The sequence below is a fragment of the Prunus mume genome, linkage group LG2 (assembly GCF_029339155.1).
Source record: "Prunus mume cultivar Tortuosa linkage group LG2, ASM2933915v1, whole genome shotgun sequence".
In the NCBI taxonomy this organism is placed as follows: Eukaryota; Viridiplantae; Streptophyta; class Magnoliopsida; order Rosales; family Rosaceae; genus Prunus; species Prunus mume.
In genome coordinates this window covers 7,980,918-8,005,376 of record NC_142699.1, presented here as the reverse complement: position 1 = coordinate 8,005,376, position 24,459 = coordinate 7,980,918, and the positions used below count along the sequence as shown (strand labels likewise).

At 34.4% G+C, this 24,459-nt stretch overlaps 2 protein-coding genes across 2 annotated transcripts; both read left to right on the top strand.

Annotated features, from left to right (window-relative positions):
- The first annotated feature begins 3,899 nt into the window (after positions 1-3,899).
- LOC103319729 (topless-related protein 2-like) lies at positions 3,900-5,192 on the top strand. Its single transcript, XM_008221316.2, has 4 exons — positions 3,900-3,979; positions 4,212-4,391; positions 4,499-4,609; positions 4,925-5,192. Exons 1-4 carry the CDS (start codon positions 3,900-3,902, stop codon positions 5,190-5,192), a joined length of 639 nt encoding a protein of 212 aa, XP_008219538.2.
- A 4,554-nt stretch (positions 5,193-9,746) lies between these two features.
- LOC103319879 (protein TPR3-like) lies at positions 9,747-10,818 on the top strand. The gene is made up of 4 exons (XM_008221472.2): positions 9,747-9,832; positions 10,035-10,214; positions 10,311-10,424; positions 10,503-10,818. The coding sequence occupies exons 1-4, from the start codon at positions 9,747-9,749 to the stop codon at positions 10,816-10,818; spliced, it is 696 nt and encodes a 231-aa protein (XP_008219694.2).
- The last annotated feature ends 13,641 nt before the right edge of the window (positions 10,819-24,459 follow it).

The following is a 24,459-nucleotide window of genomic DNA, read 5'->3' as shown; positions in this document are numbered from 1 at the left end:
TGATGAGCCGTAGATTTGTTTCTCTCAAAACTTCGCATAGCCTCACCGACCTCAGTGGTTAATGAAGGGTTCAATGAGGAGGAAGAGAGAGGAGGGTAGTGGTGAAGATTGAAGAGAATGCTCCACCATTACTACTACCAAATTCCTCTCTTTTTCTTTTTTTTTTTAAATTAAAAAATATTTCATAAGGTTAGTTCATGTGACAAGAAGAAAATAAGTAAAAGAGTTAGAATTACAATCAGTTGAACCAAACTATTACATAGATAAACAAACACAAAAAGACTCTTCTTCTTTACCTAACTCAAAACTGCTCCAGATCCGAAAATCTCTTTGGTTCCAGGGGATCTCCCCTGAAACCACTCTCTTAGGTTAATAATTCGGGCCTCTCTCCCCCCCGTTATGTTGTGGAGAGGTTTTCCCGCCCAACTTTTGTTGGGTTTTGTCTAATCCTTGGTTTGCAAGGTTTTGTTTCTTCTCTTTTTCTTTAGGGTTTGTGTCCTAGTCTTTTGGGGCTGGTTATTGGAAGATCTTGCTAGATCTGCTCCTTTTGTGGTAGATCTCGTGTAGATCTCTCTATGTTGGAGGTGGAGCTGCTGATTTGGTGGATCTACTTTTATTGTGCTTGGGGTCAAGTGGGGATTAAGAGATGCTGTGATATTCTTTAGAATGTCCTAATGGAAGTTAAGCAGTTATGCCCTCCACTCTTGGGGTGTTTCTTGTCCCATGAAGTTAGAGAGATTGTTCTCTATCTTGATCTTCTTAAAGCACTGGTGTTTGCAGGGATTTAGGTCATCCTTATTTGTAATTCCTTGTTAGTTGGGTTTCAAGTTGTATATTTGTTTTCTAACTATCTTGTAATACTTGTGCTTAGTTGGCTATGTTGTTTTAGTCTCTATACAAGAACCTCATTCAGGGGCTGTGTTCTTACTGTTGTATTATGGGTTTGTACCCTGTTTTTCAATTGAATCTCTACTCTTTTGGGGGGAAAACAATTACAATAAGTTGAACTTAATATAACGTGGAGAGAAATACTAAATTAAAGGGAGATTCAATCAATGTACTATATATTGCTTAACTAAATCAGTTGACAAGTTAACTCATGTTTCTATAGAAGATTATTAGGACATTAAGTTTTGGTCTTAAAGAATTACATAAACTCATGTTCCTCAAACAATATATATATCAGATGAACTAAGCTTTGGCATAGGATGAGGATGAGCTGAAATCCCTTCTAATCTCTTAAAAAATTGGTTGTGCTTTTAATAAAATGCATTTTCAACTGCAGTAAATGTTTAAATTCTTCCGAAGTCCTTGTCATATCCTATCTTGACTATCCGACCTTACAAATAATTAAAGTGATACTTCCCTTACAATATTATATCCACCAACTTGGTACATGTTCAATGCAAATAACTTTTATTTTTCCAAATTCAATGTATACAAGGCTCCATTTGGACGGAGGCATTTGAAACAAATGGTTTGCTATAAAAGAACTACAAAACAATATATCGGATGTAAATAAAATAACCAGATATAGTGTACTTGGAATCCATTTGTTTTGGTATAAACAAACAATTTAATCTCATAATGTCATCTAAATTCCTATATTTGAAATTACTCCATCCGAATAAAGCTTAACTTTTACTTCGAACAACTTTTATAGGATACCCCACATAAATTTAATAAAATAAAAAATTAAATTAAATATTGCAAGCCGCCCATGATAAACTTTTGCATATATTCACATTCGCTTGGTCTTGGTGGCTTTGATTAGCAGGTGAATTACAATTAATTAACGTCCAGATTTCAATTTTGGAAATGGTTTATTGCTTTTTGACCATTGGATGTGATGGTGGATTTCTTACCATGTAAGTTAAAATTGCCTAGATATTGCTTCATGTTGTGTTTTAGTGGCACAGCATGTAATTTGCAACTAATTTAAACCCAATTTAGTCAAGGATTGTGTATTTATGGTAATCCAAGCCTAAAAGGATTGTACATGAAATTCTGATGTGTCAAGGACAGAAAACAAAAAAAGGCCAAAAGCTTTCACGTGCCAAAGTGGGCCCCATCTGCGTTGTCATGGCCTTCCATATATGATGACATGGCCTCACAGCAACTCAAATTCTTTGAACACAACCACAGGAATTAAATGTTACCATGTTTTACCAAATTACCAAAAGAGCAGAGGAAGTGTTCCACTGCAGTTAGACTCACCAAGGCTCTCATGGACTCTATTGATTGTGTTTTTCCTAATCTATTATTTTATATTTCATATTTACTCTTCTTTTTTTAAAACTACATCAATTTTTATAATGAGGTACATACCTATTTATTTAAAATTGATAAATTATTTTTAGTTTCATATTTTCGTTTGATTTGCTTTTGAAATAGTAATTCTTGTAGGCACAAAAGAATTTTTTTTAAAAATTAAAGGACTAACAAAATTTAAACTAAAGAAAAAGAAAATTATATTGATTTAGGAACTAAGAGAATAGTAGATCCACCTGGAGTTTTTGCTCAGCCCATCGGATTTTTTTCTAAATATAATTTTTAGGTTAACTCGGCCTAAAATTCATAACAAATCTTGACCCAATTATCTTACTCATAACTTGACTAGTTTGCTTAAAAAATTAACAAACCGAATTGCCACGTGTTTTGTGATAAAAGTTTAATTATATAACTTTGTTATTATTAAATACGTGATTAGTAATCTTGATTCCATTACTCACTTTCATAGATTCTGAACTCTTTTGAATAAATCATCATTTGGATGAACTGATATCAATAAATGATAGACTTAAAAGTATTTATGTTTTATTTTTATAGATTGTTATTCCTTCATGCACTTCTTAATCATGAACTTCACGCGAGACCTAACAACAATAATTCACTTCAAATATTTTAATAGCTAAACGTACACATCACACTTTAAAAATATCAAGTGCAAATTTTCTTATGTCTTTTAAATCTTCTCTAGTAACAGTGGCCTAATAGTTTTTCACTAAGCACAGTGCCACACGATTCCTTCAATTGTTTTTTTTTTCCCACTTACATTCTACACATTCGATGATAAAAATATTGTAATATTTTAGTCCACTTTTTACTGCTGAATTAACATATAAAATGAGTTACTAGTTTAGTAATATATCTCAAATTCGAAATATGCATTGATAAAACAAAAAAAAATGCATAATTCCACTATAAAAAATTAGAATATGCATCAGATTAAACATGTAATCCATTGGTTATCAAGTGAGAGTGCATGAAAATACAATAAGGATGCCTCCATCATAGCATAACACGTTTTCCTATTTGGAAGAGCGTAACGCCCCCACATGGAAATGTGAATAGCCTTGTCATGCACTGGCGTGGGACCCACATGGCTGTATCCCTCGGGAGGTCATGACAATGACCAAATAGTCCCTCCTCTGTTGGGGCCATGATAAATTGGATGCTGCTTCTCCTATAAATTGGATGCTTCTTCTCCCAAGCCATTTGATGCAGTGTTAGAGCAATCTTGGCCGAAGGGAGTTTTCAAGTAAGAGCAAATTACCCTTTTGTTTTTTCATTCTTTTTGGGTGCAATATTTCTGTAAATTTCTCATTTGATTAAGAAAGTTACTATCTTCATATAGAATTTGAGCTCCATTTCTTGCTACATCTTTTTAATAACAATACCTTTCTAGACCAGCCATTGTTTCCAGCATATCAAATCTGTTTTGGGTTTTCCATGATGTCGCCTTCTCAAAATCCTATTTGTTTTGCTTCAATTCTAGCTACTCAGACAAATATTATCTTATATTTCAGATTTTTTTCTTTCTATATGTGTTTGTGTTTGCTAATATGATTTACTGATTTTTGGCTCATTTTGACAGGCCTATCACAAATATTTCGCAAATGGCTGGTACCCATCGTGACTATATTCTCTCCATAATACAATTTCTCGAGAGAGCTAATTTACATGAATCTGCACGCATGTGGGTTTTCTTTTCCTAATTTAATTTCCCCTAATTGTCAAGAACAACAATTGTGTACGTGCATGAGATGATTAATTGTTATTCATTAACTTATGTAGATCTCACACACACGTTAATAACTAAAACTTCAATGTTGACATGTGGAAGCACGACTACCTTTGTCCTTTCAATTTTCTTGCTTGTATTTTTTTTTCTCTCATATGATATAAATTTGTACCCTATATATATGTAGGGTGGAGAGGGAATCAGGATTGTTCTTTAACCTGAACTACTTTGAGGACTGCTTCATCCGAGGAGCATTTCAGAAAGCGGAGGAGTATGTGAGCAGTTTCACAACCGTGCACGACGACCACTGCTCAACTCGCATCATCCACGAGATCCGGTGGCACAAGTTCTTGGAGGCCATGGATAAGTAATCAACTAATCTCTCTGATAATTAATCTTCATTATTAACTAAGTTTCTAACCTTAGAAACATTGTTGTGTTCATGTTCTTATTATGTACTATGTTTATGCGCAGTAAGCGATATGATGATGCAAAGTCCATTCTCGAAGAGTTTAAGGATTTCGAGCGGTATAATCCTAATATAATCGCTCAGATGACTGAGCTATTTGATCTTGAAAAATTCAGGTATAAAAATACTCAATTTCAATTATTAATACACACGTACGTACAAATATATTCTTTTACAATACAATTTGATCATATAATTAGATACTTATGAATTTCAAATTTTAAAAAATAAATAAATTTCAGATAATTCCTTGCATATAGTCATTGGGAATCCATTTCAAAATATACTAGCAAATTCAGCCTTACAGTCAAACGTTTGTCCGAATATGAGATCCAGAGTCCTAATGTCACAAAGTAAACATGTTGCAACACTGTATAGACATTATTAAATTTTCGATTTTACGTATATATATGATGAGTTTTGATGTGTAGGTCATTCGAAGGGCTGCCTGGAGACCCAGAACTAGAGAGAAGGGCAGCATGGGAACATATTAAGAAATACTTGAAGGCCAATCCGCGGCTAGCCGGGAAGCTTCGGTACCAGGTGGGGTCTCCCAATTTTCGTGGTTTTCTACCAGTGATTCCACCAGCTCAAGCAGCTCAGTCATCAGCATCAGCTGGATCAGGGCCGCAGGGAAATGGGAATTTGAGGATGAATGGGAATCTTCCCTGCTGCTGTCCAAGGAATAGGAGGGTTTAGGGTTCATGTTTTTTTTTTTAATCCCTTTGTTTAATGAACGCTTTGTTTCTAAAAAAAAAAATGTTTTTTTTCTTTGTTTTGTTTTCTGAACTTATGTGGTTTAATTAATAAGGTTTTTATTTGTGCCGGAATTTGAGATATTTTTGGAAGCTTCTTAGTTAATTTTCATTTCTATTTCCAAACCAAGTACAATTTCATTGATTGAAGAACTTTTGCTCAGTGATAAAAACTATTCTTCCTACAAAAGAACATATAGTATTCGTGAAAAATGTTTTTTTGGTTTTTGTTGGAAGTAGAGGAAAAATAAATACAAATTTATAAATAAACTCAATTCTAGACATGTATTTATAAAAAAACCCAAGAACTATTTAAACATAGAAACACACCCAAAATCAATCCCAAAGTCAACTTTTTGGGTGTGTTTATAAATGAGTTTTGAGTGTGTGTAATGATGGGTTTTGGGTGTGTTTATATGTTTAAATAGTGCTTGAGTTTTTTTATAATTTTAACCCCCATTTTGGGTATTTTAGTGAAACTCCCAAAAATAAATACCCAATTACATTTTTTTTTATTTTTTATTTTAAATACTTTTATAGTCTTATAATTTAGTTAAATTTGTGATTGAGTCCAAAGTTATTTTCGTCAAATTGGTTTGACGTAAAGTTACATGCACGTATGTACTAGTGATACGAAAGGATAAAAGTATAAATTTAAGATTAGTTTCACTACGTTTCATTCAAAAGGAAAATATTCTCTCCATATCTCTAATCAGTGGCGGATCCAGAATTCAAAAGTTAGGTAGGCGAAACTTACCTTAAAAACTCGACGGTATGAATGAATTTAATTCATAAAAATAAAAAGATACCTTTAGTCGGGGAGAACGTAATGAGATTTACCCTCAGATATGTATCTCTATACATAAATAAAAACTTAACGAAAAAATTAAATTTAAAAATAAATTAATGCAATGCAGCACAAAACTAAAGTATTTAAATCTATAAAACTAAATTAAACTATTAAAAAACTTAAGATGCATACATTTATCTTAAGAAAAAGCCAATAGAACATAGTTGATTCCACGTTAATATATTGCAAGCGCGCACCAATAATCTGGATTCAAATTTATCACTTCTTTTTTTCTTCTCCATACTAATTAAAGAAACTCCTTATAATTTATCTTCAAACTCAAACTATATCTAGTGGCTTTCTACCATTAGCCCCACCAAAGCAAGCAGCTCAGCCAGCTGAGTTTTTACTTATAAAACCATAATTATATAGTCTACCATTGACATCTAATCCGAAAAAGAAAACTAAACAATAGATTTTGGAGAGGAATATTCAAGGCAAAAAATACTTTTTTGTAGTTGGAAAGTGGAAGAAAGAAAATAGAACAAGTTACATTTGTGATTGTTAATTTGGATCCGGTTCTACTTTAGTATGTAAAATTTCAATATTTGAAATAACTATTTTGCTGAAATTAAGTTTGTAATTGAGTCGCAGATATGGGCTTAGCCAAATTGGATAGAGCGAATGTGCTTCCCACTTGCACCTGAGTTTGAATTCTCCTCCTCATATAATGTAGATTAGATTAAAATAGAATATCGTTTGTATGAAAAAGTTAGTAGTTGAGTATAAAGTTATTTGCTATGTACTAGTTGCGTGTGGAATGATTTTGTTTTTTTCCGAGAGAAGTCATGTGTGGAATGATAAAAGTGTAATTTGACAATGATTTTAGCTATGTTTCACTCAAAACGAAAATGCATCTACTTCGAATTAGTGCTCTCACATATGATATATCATATTGATTAGCCACTACACCTTCTTTATTTATTTATTTTGCTTTTTGAAAGAAAGTACACCACCAATTGACTTTAATTTTAATTGTTTTAGTTCAAAAAAATTTCCCTAACTTTCAATTTTATCATTCAATAATAAAATAAAATAAAAAACCTAAAAAATTGAAAAGAAAAAAGAAAAAAGAAAAAAAAGAAAAAGAAAGAAGAAGAACTGAGCCCCAACCGCCAATCGATAGCCACTGATCCCTCATCACCTACATTGCCGGCATCACCCACACGTGACTCAAGCAGGTGATGGAGGATGGTTGGGTTTCAGGGTGGCCGGGCTGGGGTTGTTGAGATTTTCGGCTTTTGGATGAAATATTACAAGTGGAGACGACTTTAGTAAGAGATGGCAAAACTTGAATTTGGGATACAAATTTTAAGTAGGTGGTTTCAAGAGATAGGGAGTGTCAATAAAATACCCCAATCCATAGTCTTATCCATTCTCTAACACAATAGACTAAAAAAGAAAGTCTATTTTCCAAAAGGAAAATTTCCTTTCCTCCTTTTATACAAGTCAAATGCAATCGAGATAAAGTTGGGTTCGTCCCCCATTTTTCTTCCCATACAACTTTTTACATAAATGGTAATGAGTTTGGTGGTATGGAAAAATTAATTTCTCATTAAACAATTTGGGAAATTTTTACATATTTCCTAATTTGTTTAGTGGCACAACTTGCAATTTACAACTAATTTGAACCTAATTTGGTGACATGGTTTTACGTTTATGGTAGGTAAATCTAACCTAAGAGCATTTTCAACTGTTAAATCCAATGGCCCTGACGCGCCAAAGCACCCCAGAATGCCGTATGACACGTTCACACTTCTCGCCAACTCAAATTCTTTACATTAGCAGCATTCACACCTTAGAAAGAGTTAAAAAAGGAGTTAATGTTACACTGTGGTTAGACTCACACAACTAACATGGACTCTATGCATTTCTTTTTCCTTTTTTTGAGTGTGGGTATATTATGCATAAAATAATTTGTTATGTATACAAGAACTCACCGTTAATCCATAATTTGTAACCAAAGATGAGGCGAATTACTTAGAATGCATGTAAAGTTGAATTTGATGAAGAGAACGAAACTTGGTTAAGTTTATTCCAATACATTGAAATTCATTTGTTGTTGAAAGAAATTGTTTTAGTAGGGGCTATAAGCTACCATTATAGTATCATCTAATTTAAAAAATGAATTTGACAAAAGGAAATTGAAGAAAGATATTTATATATTGGTAAATTTGGGTAGGTTTTAGCTTTAGAAATTTGTTAAAATAAATTGAAGGCAACGAAGCTCTTTATTGGCTCAGTTGGCTGACTTCATATTTGAATTGGTTTGCCAACTTCAACTGACTTGTTATTTGTTTCCTTGAATAATTGTATGACGTATTAGTAACCTCGAAAAGGATTAATTATTGATACTTGTAGATTTTGAATCTTTGAAATGTTGTAATGAACTAATATTAGAAACTAAACGACTTATTGTTGTACTATGTCCTTTCACGCGCTTCTCGATCGTGAACTTCACGCGAGACCTAACGATAATATTCAAATGTATATATTCGAGTCATTAAATATGTGTTGCATATTTTTGAAAATATCAATTGCAAGAATTTTCTTAAGATATTTTAAATTAATTTATTCAGTAAAGTTCAACTAGTTTATAATATATAAATTTATCAAGCAAAAGGTTATGTGACGACTCCAATTGTTGGGAGAGTGCATGATAAAAAAAAAGAGAACGCATTTGATATCGTACGGATTTGACGACTCCACTATGTTCTACATATTTGACTATTATAATATCGTACGGATTTGATATTTTAATCCATCGGTTATATTGGGAGAGTGCATGATAAAAAAAATGAGAACGCATGTGTTGCATCATTTTCACTTTTCCAGAGCGCGTTTTGCAAACGCCCCTGCTGAGCCTGGTGGTGGACAGCCCACAGATTATGTCTGAAAAGGAAAATGACCAAATAATCCCGCACGTGCATAACCCAAACAATATGTTGGTTATGATACCCTTAGCCCCTCTATAAATTGAGCCCTTCTCTCTCACCAACCCATTTCATGCAGTGAGTGAGAGAGTCCTAGCTTCAGCTCAAGAGTGAAGAGAAGCATATATCATTTTCAGAGAATTTGAGAAGTGAGAGCCAATTCCCTACTCTCCTTTTTTCTTCTTCTTGTTTTAATTAAGAAACTCTGTTCTCTTTCATGTAGAAAGATGGGCCCTATTTCTTATTTCCTTCCCATTTATTACAATGTCCGCCTAAATTTGCTATATTTTCACCAAATTTATTCACACTCTTCCCTTAGAAAGATAGATTTTTTACTTTTTTTGAGGATTTACCAATCCGATTCGTCTTAATTAATTTCAAAATGTGGTTGGTGAGAGTAGAGTTCTTATCGCGAGTGTCGTATAAAATGCTTCGGCACTAGAGCATTAGCTCCACAAACCCTACTCGCTTTGATTTTAATTCTAGCTTGCATGTAGATTTTATGTTACAATTTGGTGTGGATGAGATTATTTCACTTTTTTTTTTGTGCGGATGATATGATTTTAATTTTTTGTTGTTGTGGATGATGTGATTTTACAATTTTTTTGGTTGTGAATGATATCATTTTACATTTTTTGGCTCATTTTTATAATGATATGTTCTGATCCTTGACTTCTTTTTATGTTTATGAACCAAAGCAAAGGCTACTGAAGATATGGCTGCTAATAATTCACATGGAGAGGCGATTTACTCCGTCCTCCAATACCTTGACCGCCATAACCTTGGAGAAGCAGCTCGCACGTGAGTTTTCCTTTCCCATGTTTATTTTTCCTTAAGCCTAATGTCATAGACAGCAGTCATCTATGTGTGAGAGACTGTTGTTAGATGATTGTCAATGCCCTTGTTATTGAGGGTTGGTCTTTCCTTTTTTTAATCTACATTCATGATCTCAATATTTGGCTAATAATTTACTAATTGCATGAATTATTTTATACACATGTAGCCTGGAGCGGGAGTCTGGATTGTTCTTCTGCCTGCCTTATTTTGAAGAATGCTTCATTCATGGAGCATTTGATGAGGCAGAGGAATACTTCAACGGCTTCACCACAGTGCATGACAACATGTACTCGACCAACGTCGTTTTTGTGCTTCGTTGGCACAAGTTTTTGGAAGCAGTAGACGAGTAATTAACTTACTAATTCACCTTTTATTTTTAATTAATTAATTAATAATTATATAAAATGTTAATTTTATTTACATACTTTTGCTGCGCACGCAGGAACAACCGTGATGAGGCTCACACCATCCTCCATGAAGAACTCAGCACTTTCCTCCTCTACAATCCAAACCTGATTGAGCGGGGGACCGAGATCATGAACCTGGAGAATTTCAGGTATAAGAACCGGTCGCTGCTATTTGTACCATCTCAATTGATTATCTAATATATTTGGCTTTGGGATTGGATGTATAGGACCTACGAAGGGCTTCAGGAATATGGAGAACCCGTCATGGCAAGAACCTCGGAAATGATGGATGTAAGGAGATGTTTAGAGGCCAATCCACTGCTGAGTGGAAAAATTCGATATCGAATTCCCAATGCCAGTGGTGGCCGTGGCCCTGCCGATCTAGTACTCCCTCCTCCGCCACTTCCAGCAGTTATGCCAGTTCTGCCTCGACCACTTCCAGCAGCTCCGGTAGCTTCTCCAGCAGGGCAAGAGCCTCTGCCCCTTATAGTGTTACTTTGTGGACCGGGCCATTTCATGCTTGTTACACGTGGGTTCATATAATTAGGAGGCTAAATATTTAGTTTGGTCGGTCATTTGATTTTTATTTTGGACACAGGCCTAGGACCATAAATTTTTGTCTTAATTAGTACATTAGTTTGTAATTTGCCAGACTATTTGTGACTTTAGAATTCAATGAATTATGGTAGTTTAATTTTGTATATAGTTTTCAATGAAAAGCCGGATAAATAGCGGATGGCAATTGCCAAATGAAAGCATGAGTATGTGTTGTGCTTGTACATGCATGGTTGAGTTGTTCCACAATGAATACGTTGCCATCAAATCATGAACCTGCCATACATAACTTCTAAATTAGTAATGTACGAAAATTTCATTTAAATACAAGTAGTAAGGTCACATGGTATAGCTTGTCCACGTGTTGTAATATAAGTAGATATTTATTAATATTATTCTTAAAAAAAGGGGAAATATCAACCATGTCGTTCACCCACATTATAACACGTATAAAAGCTATATTACATGGCTGTATGACTGTACTATTCTATAATTTCTCATAATTTCTTTAGAGAAAGGTTATTTGCACTCCCTATTAAAAAGAAAAAAAAACTAAATTTCTTTTTTGGTTTACATGAAGGGCCAAAGCCCAAGAAACTAAAAAAACTTAATAATGATCAACATGGTTTTGTCTGGCCCAAACTGTAATTTTGAAGAAAAACACTATTTGCACTCATGATTAGAAAGGTAAAGTTGGAGTCATTCTAGAGTGAGGACCTTATATATATGGCTCTTAGGTGAGGTCATATCTCTTAACTGTTGGATTAGATTAACCAATTTGATTCAACGTTTAAAAGATAGGATCTCACCTAAGGGTCATATATAAAACCCTTAAAACTCTTGAATAAAGTTGAAATATGATATGGAGAAACAAAGCCCAAGAAACTAGAGCAACTATCTTCTTGGGCCTAGCCTAGACAAAATCAAAACTTTCTAGAGAAGAGAGGTAACATTAGCCTAAATAATAATAATAAAAAAAGGTCATTTGCACATTGAAAGCAAATTTTGCTTGTAGTCATGAAAGATAATACCCAAGAAAAAAAAGGAATTCCCCCATAGTGTATTATTATTATTTCTTGTAAACAAATGAAAAGGACAAAAGGAATTTAAAGTGACATATTCTGCCTTATAAGAGCATCTCCAACCGATGTGTCAAAAGTATCACATAGACATTAATGGCTAGAAATAACATCTCACATCACTCCAATCGATGTGTCAAAGTTAATGTGGAATGAATGCTGGAGGTTGAGATGTTATTTTTGACATCCCAAAAGCAAGATGTCAAATGAATATTTTATTATTTTATTTATTTTTAATTAAAAATAAATCAACACCAAAATGTAATAAAATAATAATTTAATTTGACATATCGGGTGGAGTGTAAAGCTATGTAAGATGTCAAATTACCACATTAATCATCAAATTTAAATTTTATGTTTGGGATTTGACAACTCTCTTGGAGATGCACAGAAACAAAAAAGTCTACAGGAAAATTACAAAAAAATTACAGAAAAAACACATAAAAATGATAATGCACTCCGGCATGACAAACGCGTGTAAAATTGCCTACGGCCACCTTTCTAATCGCACCAAAGTCGGGACCCACCATTTTCGGACAATAGCTTGGAAAAAGCTGAGCCTCAAAATGTACTTATATAAGTCCACGTGCTTATCAACAAGTCATTGTCATGCTGTACCACAGCCAGCATGAGTTTATATAAGTCAGCGTACTTATATTCTCTACTTATCAGTTAATTAAACGTAATATAATTTCTTGTGTTCTTGAGCTTTGAGGTGCGCTTCTGAAAAAACCCCTGCTTTTTATATTTTTAATTTCTTAATTCTTTTTTTTCGTAATCTTGGTTTCTTGTTAGCCTTTTACAAATAGATGGAAATGGTTTTGAATGTGTGACATCTAAATTACTCTTTCCTCTGCTTGGGTTTAATTTTGGATTTGATGCAATCTCAATATTTTGTTTGGTTTGCGAGAAAAAAAAGAGAGAGGAAAGAATTGTCATCTGTTGCTTGGCTCTGAGTTTAATCCTTGGGATGTATAATCTCAAGAAAGATCTTGTTTTCTTAATCTTACAGTTTTGTGATGAGGGAGGTTATCAAGAAGCTGCCCACATGTAAGTTTCTTTATCTCTGTTTATTAATAAGACATTCTTGTTTGTGAATCAATATCATTCATTTTGGGAATTGATGTACAGGCTTGAGAGAGTCAAAGTGGATTTTACTTTGACATGAACTACTTTGAGGACACCGTTCTTAGTGGGAAATGGGATGAGGCAGAGAGGTACCTCTCTGGTTTCATGAAATTCGATGACAATTGCTACTCGACGAAGATCTATTTCCATATCAGAAAGCAAAATTTCCTTGAGGCCATTGACAAGTGAGAACATCATTTTTTTAAAGCTTCTTATAATCTATACATAAACAATCTCTATAAAAAATACCATGTTCTGCATGTTTTTGGTTCATTCTTGACAGCAATTGTCGCGCCAAGGCGTTAGATATCCTCATGAAGGATCTCAAAGTTATCGCCGAAGATAATGAGGAGCTGTTCAAAGAAATGCATCACATGAGTATGGGTTCAATCCAACAGGGATCATAAGGCACTCTCTATGTGTGGAGATATAATGTCTATGAGGAAGACTATGATGAAAGAACTCAGGCAAATAATTGAGGCAAAACCAGTTTTCCGTGGCAAACTGAAGTATCCAAGCATTAACCAAAGGTAATGCTTCCTCTCTAGTTTTGGTCTTCCTTTCTATTTTGTGATTGCATATGTTCATACATATGTGTGTGCGCGTTTGTGTGAGAGAGAGAGTACTTGTTATTCTCATATTTAGTAAAAGATTTAGTCACTTTCTGTTTTTTTTTTAATTGGGAGGGAGACTGACTTGTGTGTTTAACTTGACAGCTTGAATTGGCAGCATAAACAGTGTAAAGACCCTCATCCAAATCCAGTCATTAAGACTCTTTTCGTTGATCATGTTTGTGAACCACAGGAAAATGTTCCTTTGCCTCTACCATTTGAAAACAATTTGGAAGTAAGATGTGTTCTGGTGACATAAATTTATTTTTCCTAAGTATTTGTCCTCATTGACCAATGATCCTGCTCGATGTCTACACTAACTGATTTTTGTCCAAATCCAGTTATTAAAACCCTTTTCATTGATCATGTTTGTGAATGGCAGAACTGTTTGTCTTTGTCTCTATGGACTGGGAACATTTTGCAAGTAAGATATTTTCTGGTAAACTGAAATTCTATTCATATTGGTCCTCATTAACCAATGTTTCCTGCTCATCAGCCACACTAGCTGATTTTCTTTTTCTTTTTTAAAACAAGATTTTGTTTAGTCTTTCTGGTTTCTTCTAAGATTGCTCTGACCTTATGTACGTAGCCTTCACAAGCAACATCAAATCCACTTCCAACTTCTTCTGCTGAGCTGAGCCAAAAATTTATCTGTAACACAAGATGCGCTCTCTCTGGGAGAAGTATCTCTCAATGCTGCAAAGAGCCCAGGTATTTTATTTTAGTTCTTCAAGTGATGTTGTTGGGTACTGGTACCCTCTAATTTATGTTTGAAGTGTGTCGTCATTCTACACATTGCATAGTTGTTATTATTAACTTTTGATTGCATTTCTGTGGCTACAGCTATAGAGGTTATTGACAATCAAATTTATGTACAGATTTACATAATAAAACTTGTGTTTCTTGACCTTGGTTTTCTTTCATTTGTTTAGGTAAAATCAACTGTCACTGATCCCGGCCAAAGTCACATGTCTGCGGTTGCCATGCCCACTACTGTTGCAGGCCGAGTAGTCCAACAGTATCCCATCAAACTCACTATTAAGTGTTTGTTTTAGGTGAACCTGGAGATGCTACTTAGGAAGGTTGAATCCCATATACAGATCCGACTATGGAGATCTAACAAAACATGTTACCATTGAAATTGAATGAAAATATGGAAAGATGGGTACAACTAGTCAACCAATGGATCTCCCTGTCCCCATCCATTTCATGTTTATGCATTCTTGAACTCATGTCCTGAAGATGACACATAAAACAAGTAACTCAGGATCACCCTCAAATGTTCCTGTTGTAGAAAGTAGGATCAGATGAGACTTCATATGCCCAGTAATTGAAACATAAATTAAAACCAAAACATATGGTAAACCTAAACTGAATCTTAACCAATGATTCAGCGATTTTTTGGCCGAAGGTGAGTGTTTTTCTTCTTCTACAGCAGCTGTATTATCTTGCATCTTTCTGGGAGTTTTTGATTTACTCTTTTTGCCCATCTTATGGATCCAAAAGCTGCATTTCACCCAGATTACATTACTGAGAATTGATAAAAAAGAAAAAAATTCAAAAGAAGAGATGACCTAACAATTGGAGCCCCAGAAAGCAGCATACTCCTTTTGGGTCAGTTAACCAGACCAACTCAGCTTGTAAGAGAATATTTGTTCATCATCAGCTTCATAGCAACCATATTAACATAACACAAACCAAAACAGAAAATGGAAAATACTGATTTTCAGTTTGTATGGAGCTTAGATTCAAGTTTTCCGAAAATCGGCCGCCTAGGCGGGCTAGGCGGGTCCTTTTTATTTTATTTTATAAATAGTATAGCCGTACGGCTATACTCTTGGAATAATATATTTAAAAGGTATGCCGTGCGGCTATACTCTTTCAATAATATATGCCAACCGTATAGCCGCGCGGCTGTACTTCTTAAGTAATATATATAAACGGTATAGCCGGTCGGCTGTACGTCTTAGATAATATATTTAAAAGTTATAGCCGCTCGGCTGTACTTCTTAAATAATATATTTAGAGTATGGCTGGCCGGCAAAACCCTTATTTATTTATTTATTTAAAGAGACTTGTTTGAAGAGGACCAAAGAAGCTGCCACCGATACCAACAGCAATCCTTCAGGGCTTTTCCTGTGGCACCAACTTACCAGAATTGCCAATCACTTCACAATTCAGACAATATGGACCCAAAATGGATACCAAAATCCACTTCGAATACTCTCAAAAATTGTAATTATTACCCAAACTTCCAAGGTTCATCCTAATTTATGGAAACCGAAGAGTGGCTTAGAGTCACTAGCCTTGCCTTCTTGAACACTCTGAATGTACTAGTTTCTTCTCGTGCTGATGCATATTGGAAACTACAATTACTTTCAGACATGGCTTCTACTCTAATGTGAGTCATTTTGGCCCTGCAGATTTTTGTGTGGGGCTGCTGGGTGGGAAAAATAGAGAAGCAAATTGTTGCAGATTCCAGATGGGAAGGAGTTGAGATCATTGTCAGATACTTATATCCAAAGTCAGAAATGTGATTGAAATAGATGAAATAATGATCAAAACCAATATTCTAGATGTAGTTAACTGAAGAACTGGAGTCGAAGTTATGAAAAAAGAAACGCCATTCAAGTTTTCGAAAAATCGGCTGCCTAGGCGGGCTAGGCGGGTCCTTTTTTTATATATATATAATAAATAGTATAGCCGGTCGGCTATACACTTAAATTATAGCCGTACGGCTATACACCTTAAATAATATATTTAAAAAGAAATCTAAGAAAAAACGACATTCAAGTTTTCCAAAAATCGTCCGCCTAGGCGGGTCCCTTGTTTTAAAAAATAAATAAATAGTATAGCCGCCCGGCTATACGTTTTAAATAATTTATTTAAAACATATAGCCGCTCGGCTAAACCATTAAATAATATATTTAAAAAGGATAGCCGCTCGGCTGTACACCGCTATACTCTTTTTTTTCCCCTTTATTGTAATTTAGAAAATTATCCATTATTATCAGGTCATTACCCGAGTCTCTATTGTCCCCTTTTAATTTTTTTACCTATAAATTTGTTATGTATACATTGAATTACAGGCTTTGATATATGCTGGAATTTCTTTTCTGCATGTTTATAATTAAGTTTTGGTTATTAATCAGTTATAATGAATCTGGAAATTCTGATATGCTTTAATGCAACTCTTGTAAAAGGAATATAAAGTATACAACCAGAAAAACATACAAGGAAAAGTCTTAAACTGTTAGGGCTGTGCATCTAAAATAATTGATTTCAGAAAAACTATAAGGAATAGAAATTAAGGAGGATTAAAGCTGTCTAACAGGGTGTATAAATGAATTGGCTTGATTCTAAATATTGAAGTAGCATATAGCTTTGTTTTTTTGGGTGTACAGCAAGAGCACTTGTTACAGAATTTATTTTCATATCGTAATTAAAGAAAGATAATTTCATCACTACAGAAAATAAAATATGAGATGAGACATGTTGTGGTTTAGTCTTGTGATCTAGTTTTTATAAACAGGTTGTGTTCTCCTCAAAAGTGAGAATATAGCATACATACAGTTGTGGGAATAAAGATGTTTTAAATGACAGCCTAAAAGATACTTGAGCTTTTACATGACAACTCACCTTGTTAAAGAACATCAGTTCATCAGTTTTTAAGAACTCTATTCATTTAAATCCTCTGCAGTTTGTTTCAAGAATATCATATCGTTTTTTGTTTAAAGAACACTGACTTATTTGGTTTAGTTTTCAAGTGGTATAGGGTACATACAGTTTGGACACATAAGTATTTTAAAAGCACTTAAGGTACATGTCTGTTTGGATATTTCTTGTGTTGAATTAGTTCATGATAAAGTAGACTTTCTAAGTTTTCTTTAGACACTGATTTCATGTAAATTTGTTAAGAATTGAATTTTTGGTGGATTTATAAAGTTGATACAGATGCACAGAAATTTTCCTGACAGATTCTGGACAATGAGTAAAGACTAATGAATGACTCATCTGAAGCTTTTCAAATGAGCTGTAGTTTTTGCATGATGAACCTATATGTGTCTTCTCATAGACTGCAAATTTTCGTGGTTATTGAATATGGATATTAATTTTGGCAAATTTTTAAGTAACCTTTGTTCTGGAAAAGTTTTGTGCTGGCAGGTTTTATAAAGTTAAGTTTGTAGGTCATTTTAGACCATTAAATAGACATAAAAAGACTCTAAATTTCTGTTATGTGAAGCTTTATGTCTCTAGTTTGATTCTAAGTAATATGAGGTTAATCAAACTAATAAAGAAATTTGTGAATTATTTAAAGTAGTACATCTTAAAAGTGGTATGATATTATCTATAAGATTTTCCTGTGGTTCACAAACATGATCAACGAAAAGAGTCTTAATGACTGGATTTGGACGAGGGTCTTTACACTGTTTATGCTGCCAATTCAAGCTATCAAGTTAAACACGCAAGTCAGTCTCTCTCCCAATTACAAAAAACAGAAAGTGACTAAATCTTTTACTAAATATGAGAATAACAAGTACTCTCTCTCCCAGACATATGTATGAACATATGCAATCACAAAATAGAAGGGAAGACCAAAACTAGAGAGGAAGCATTACCTTTGGTTAATGAAAATTATGTAATCTATGACTTTTGATTCTAGGATACTTCAGTTTGCCACGGAAAACTGGATTTGCCTCAATTATTTGCCTGAGTTCTTTCATCATAGTCTTCCTCATAGACATGATATCTCCACACATAGAGAGTGCCTTATGATCCCTGTTGGATTGAACCCATACACATGTGATGCATTTCTTTGAACAGCTCCTCAGTACCTTCGGCGATAACTTTGAGATCCTTCATGAGGATATCTAACGCCTTGGTGCGACAATTGCTGTCAAGAATGAACCAAAAACATGCAGAACATGGTATTTTTTTAGAGATTGTTTATGTATAGATTATATAAGAAGCTTTAAAAAAATGATGTTCTCACTTGTCAATGGCCTCAAGGAAATTTTGCTTTCTGATATGGAAATAGATCTTCGTTGAGTAGCAATTGTTATTTCTATTTCATATTAACATATTGGAGACATCAAATCAGGTTGAGAGGAAAAATGTGAGGGTCATTTTTTGAAGAATTAAATTTAGTTTTCCTAGTCTGCAAAATGGTTCTTTTTCATTGCTCATAAGTTTGACTCCAGCTATTCAGTTAACTGCATCTTGAATATTGGTTTTGATCATTATTTCATCCCTTTCCAATTGCTTCTCAATTTGCTATACGTTTTATTTATTGAAAAAAAAAAAATAGGGACCCGCCTAGGCTGCCGAATTTTCGAAAATGAATGGCGTTTTTTAAGATTGCTGTTTAAATATATTATTTAAAATTTATAGCCGTGCGGCTATACTGTTTAAATATATATAATTAAAAGAGTATAGCCGTCCGGCTATACTATTTATTATATATTAAAAAAAGGACCCGCCTAGCCCGCCTAGGCGGCCGATTTTTCGAAAACTTGAATGGCGTTTTTTTTCTTCATAACTTCGACTCCAGTTCTTCAGTTAACTGCATCTAGAATATTGGTTCTGATCATTATTTCATCCATTTCAATCATATTTCTGGTGACTTTGGATGTAAGTATCTGACAATGATCTCAACTCCTTCCCATCTGGAATCTGCAACCATTTGCCTCTCTGTTTTTGCCACCCAGCAGCACCCCACACAAAAATCTGCTGGGCCAAAATGACGTCGTTAAATAACAGAAGTCACATTAGAGTAGAAGCCATGTCTGAAAGTAATTGTAGTAAGCATCAGCACCAGAAGAAACTAGTGGAAGACTGAAAAAAAATCTGCTATAGTCTTTAGGAAACTCACAATACCTCTTGATCACTTACATGATGAAGGCATGCTTGCTTCAATGACAGATGCTTTTGCAATTCTACGATCTCCTTATGCAGTACAATCAATGGGGCTAGAGGGGGTGGATTCTGCAGTGTGATCGAGAGATCAGGGACCTATCATATTTATAACTGAAGTGGCGTGTTCTTCACAGATTTCTTCCCATTAAAGAAATCTGTCAAGGTCTTTCTTGAGCACCCAGTCTTGTCTCCATGTTCTGCATTTATTATCACATAACATATGATATCCTTATGTTTAGTCTGTCTTTACACTCTGTATGAGCAACAAGGTGAGTTGTAAATGGACTCTACTTCTGCATTTGACTTGTATTCCACTAGGATGAGTGTAAAGCCCTTATTTATGCTTACATTCTCCCACTAGGGCTAACACTCTATCCATAGCTAAAACGCAGTTGTACTGTATGGCCATGAGTTCACAACAACAAAGTCCTATAATCAAATTCCTGTCGGATGAAAGTATTTATGCAAGACCAGAGGGAGTAATGTTCATTTAAACTTGAAAACATTCCCCAAGATCATGTACACAAATCTTTCATCTACACGGAACGCCATCAAGATATGAACTCATCAAGTTTCATATAAATCTGAATTCTGTAAAATATACTTGAAACTGTAATGAAACATCCACAGGTCCTCTTAAGACTATTTCTAGTCATTTCTTTGAGTTTTGATAATCATGGTTCCTTATCAAATTAACCATACTAAATATTATCAATAATTTTTATCAAACAAACTGAAATACTTGATGTACATTTAAACCAAATTCAATCTTAACGCAGAGATTTTTGGAAAACTTGAATGTCGTTTTTTCTTAGATTTCTTTTTAAATATATTATTTAAGGCGTATAGCCGGTCGGCTATATGGTTTAAATATATAATTTAAAGTATATAGCCGAGCGGCTATACTATTTATTATAAATAAAAAAAAGGACCCGCCTAGCCCGCCTAGGCGGCCGATTTTTCGAAAACTTGAATGGCGTTTCTTTTTTCATAATTTCGACTCCAGTTCTTCAGTTAACTACATCTAGAATATTGGTTTTGATCATTATTTCATCTATTTCAATCACATTTCTGACTTTGGATATAAGTATCTGACAATGATCTCAACTCCTTCCCATCTGGAATCTGCAACAATTTGCTTCTCTATTTTTCCCACCCAGCAGCCCCACACAAAAATCTGCAGGGCCAAAATGACTCACATTAGAGTAGAAGCCATGTCTGAAAGTAATTGTAGTTTCCAATATGCATCAGCACGAGAAGAAACTAGTACATTCAGAGTGTTCAAGAAGGCAAGGCTAGTGACTCTAAGCCACTCTTCGGTTTCTATACATTAGGATGAACCTTGGAAGTTTGGGTAATAACTACAATTTTTTAGAGTATTCGAAGTGGATTTTGGTATCCATTTTGGGTCCATATTGTCTGAATTGTGAAGTCATTGCTGTTGGTATCGGTGGCACAGCTTCTTTGGTCCTCTTCAAACAAGTCTCTTTAAATAAATAAATAAATAAATAAGGGTTTTGCCGGCCAGCCATACTCTAAATATATTATTTAAGACGTACAGCCGAGCGGCTATACCGTTTAAATATATTATCTAAGACGTACAGCCAAACGGCTATACCGTTTACATATATTACTTCAGAAGTACAGCCGCGCGGCTATATGGTTGGCATATATTATTTAAAGAGTATAGCCGCATGGGCATACCTTTTAAATATATTATTCCACGATTATAGCCGCACGGCTATACTATTTATAAAATAAAATAAAAAGGACCCGCCTAGCCCGCCTAGGCGGCCGATTTTCGGAAAACTTGAATCTAAGCTCCATACAAACTGAAAATCAGTATTTTCCATTTTCTGTTTTGGTTTATGTTATGTTATTTTGGTTGCTATGAAGCTGATGATGAACAAATATTCTCTTACAAACTGAGTTGGTCTGGTTAACTGACCCAAAAGGAGTATGCTGCTTTCTGGGGCTCCAATTGTTGAGTCATCTCTTCTTTTGAATTTTTTTCTTTTTTATCAATTCTCAGTAACGTAATCTGGGTGAAATGCAGCTTTTGGATCCATAAGGTGGGCAAAAAGAGTAAATCAAAAACTCCCAGAAAGATGCAAGATAGTACAGCTGCTGTAGAAGAAGAAAAACACTCACCTTCGGCCAAAAAATTGTTGAATCATTGGTTAAGATTCAGTTTAGGTTTACCATATATTTTGGTTTTAATTTATGTTTCAATTACTGGGCATATGAAGTCTCATCTGATCCTACTTTCTGCAACAGGAACACTTGGAGAGCAATGAGGGTGATCCTGAGTTACTTGTTTACATTCCGTGAGTATCCACTTTTGTTGTTTTATGTGTCATCTTCAGGACATGAGTTCAAGAATGCATATATAAACATGAAATGGATGGGGACATGGAGATCCATTGGTTGACTAGTTGTACCCTACCCATCTTTCCATTTTTTCATTCAATGGTAACATGTGTAAGATTATTTCGGTTTTGGTATATTTTACAGTATTAATATGGTTAAGATTATTTTTTGTAACATATAGAACAAGTATATGTCTAGTCAACATGTTCATATTTTTCATAAAGGAACTTGAAGGTATTAAAAATTAAAGTTAATTTATATAGATGTCCTAAGGTTGTGATCGTTACTAAGCTTTTAGACATGATGACTTTATGCTTGTAAAAGAAAAGATAAAAGAAGAAAAAGTTACATTGCTATTAAGGTTATGATATAGCAGATCAATGGGGGCTCAATTTCTTATTTGTTTTTTATGTTATCTATATAACTTACAACAATTCTTCTAATGTCATAAGGATTGTTTTTGATTTGCTTAAAGGATTTACAGGATAAAGAAATTTTAATAAGAAACTTTAATTTTGGAAACCAGTCGGAATGTTTGGCTAACTGAATTGGTTCAAGATTCTCTTCAAGGTTTCAACATTGAAACAATAGAGAATTTCAAGCTTTTAAATAGGAATTAATATGGTTTGTTAATTTCTTTAAAGATTTCTTGTGAATGTAGGACGTAATTAGTGGTATTACAGTTGCTAACATCACAGTTTATGCATAAAGTTTTATCCCTTGACCACTGAATGATATTCCCAGAAAGAATTTTCTTATTTGATAATTTTTGGGAGTCTTATGTATGCACAAGTTTTTGATAGGCCAGACTGGGCATTTGTCATCAGTGTGTTAACTAAATTCCGGTCCAATGTTGGAAACGCTCATTGGAATGCAGTAAAGAAAGTGTTTTAGGTATCTGCAAAAGGCGAAGAGTAACATGCTGGTTTACAAGAGAACTAAAGATTTATGCAGGATGTCCAGATAATTTGAAGTACGTCGACCTCTAGTTATGTATTCTTGTTGGATGAAGGGGCAGTTTATTGAAAGGAGTCAAGGAACAGTTGCATTTTCTTGATGGTTAAAGAAAGATCAAGGAGAGGCATCTCAAGATAGATTACAAAGATACAAAGTCTATGGTTAGATATCCACTTAATAAAGCTGTGCCAGTAGATGTTTTAAGAGCCATGTTGAAAGGATGAGGATCTTGGCAAGTATTCACTCAGCAGAATAGTGGGAGAAGCAATTCATATATACTTGACTTCGTCCAGGTTTTCTTATCTCTGCGTTAAGATTGAATTTGGTTTAAATGTACATCAAGTATTTCAGTTTGTTTGATAAATATTATTGATAATCATTTAGTATGGTTAATTTGATAAGGAACCATGATTATCAAAACTCAAAGAAATGACTAGAAATAGTCTTAAGATGACCTGTGGATGTTTCATTATAATTTCAAGTATATTTTACACAATTCAGATTTATATGAAACTTGATGAGTTCATATCTTGATGGCGTTACCGTGTAGATGAAAGATTTGTGTACATGATCTTGGGGAATGTTTTTAAGTTTAAATGAACATTACTCCCTCTGGTCTTGCATAAATACTTTCATCCGACAGGAATTTGATTATAGGACTTTGTTACACTCATGGCCATACAGTACAACTGCGTTTTAGCTATGGATAGAATGTTAGCCCTAGTGGGAGAATGTAAGCATAAATAAGGGCTTTACACTCATCCTAGTGGAATACAAGTCAAATGCAGAAGTAGAGTCCATTTACAACTCACCTTGTTGCTCATACAGAGTGTAAAGACAGACTAAACATAAGGATATCATATTTTATGTGATAATAAATGCAGAACATGGAGACAAGACTGGGTGCTCAAGAAAGACCTTGACAGATTTCTTTAATGGGAAGAAATCTGTGAATAACACGCCACTTCAGTTATAAATATGATAGGTCCCTGCTCTCTCGATCACACTGCAGAATCCACCCCCTCTAGCCCCATTGATTGTACTGCATAAGGAGATCGTAGACTTGCAGAAGCATCTGTCATTGAAGCAAGCATGCCTTCATGATGTAAATGACCAAGAGGTATTGCGAGTTTCCTGTAGACTAGCAGATTTTTTTTCAGTCTTACACTAGTTTCTTCTGGTGCTGATGCATATTGGAAACTACAATTACTTTCAGACATGGCTTCTACTCTAATATGACCTCTGTTATTTAACGACGTCATTTTGGCCCAGCAGATTTTTGTGTGGGGTACAGATTCCACACAAAAACAGAGAGGCAAATGGTTGCAGATTCCAGCTGGGAAGGAGTTGAGATCATTGTCAGATACTTATATCCAAAGTCACCAGAAATATGATTGAAATGGATGAAATAATGATCAAAACCAATATTCTAGATGCAGTTAACTGAAGAATTGGAGTCGAAGTTATGAAGAAAAGAAACGCCATTCAAGTTTTCGAAAAATCGGCCGCCTAGGCGGGCTAGGCGGGTCCTTTTTAAAAAATATATAATAAATAGTATAGCCGGACGG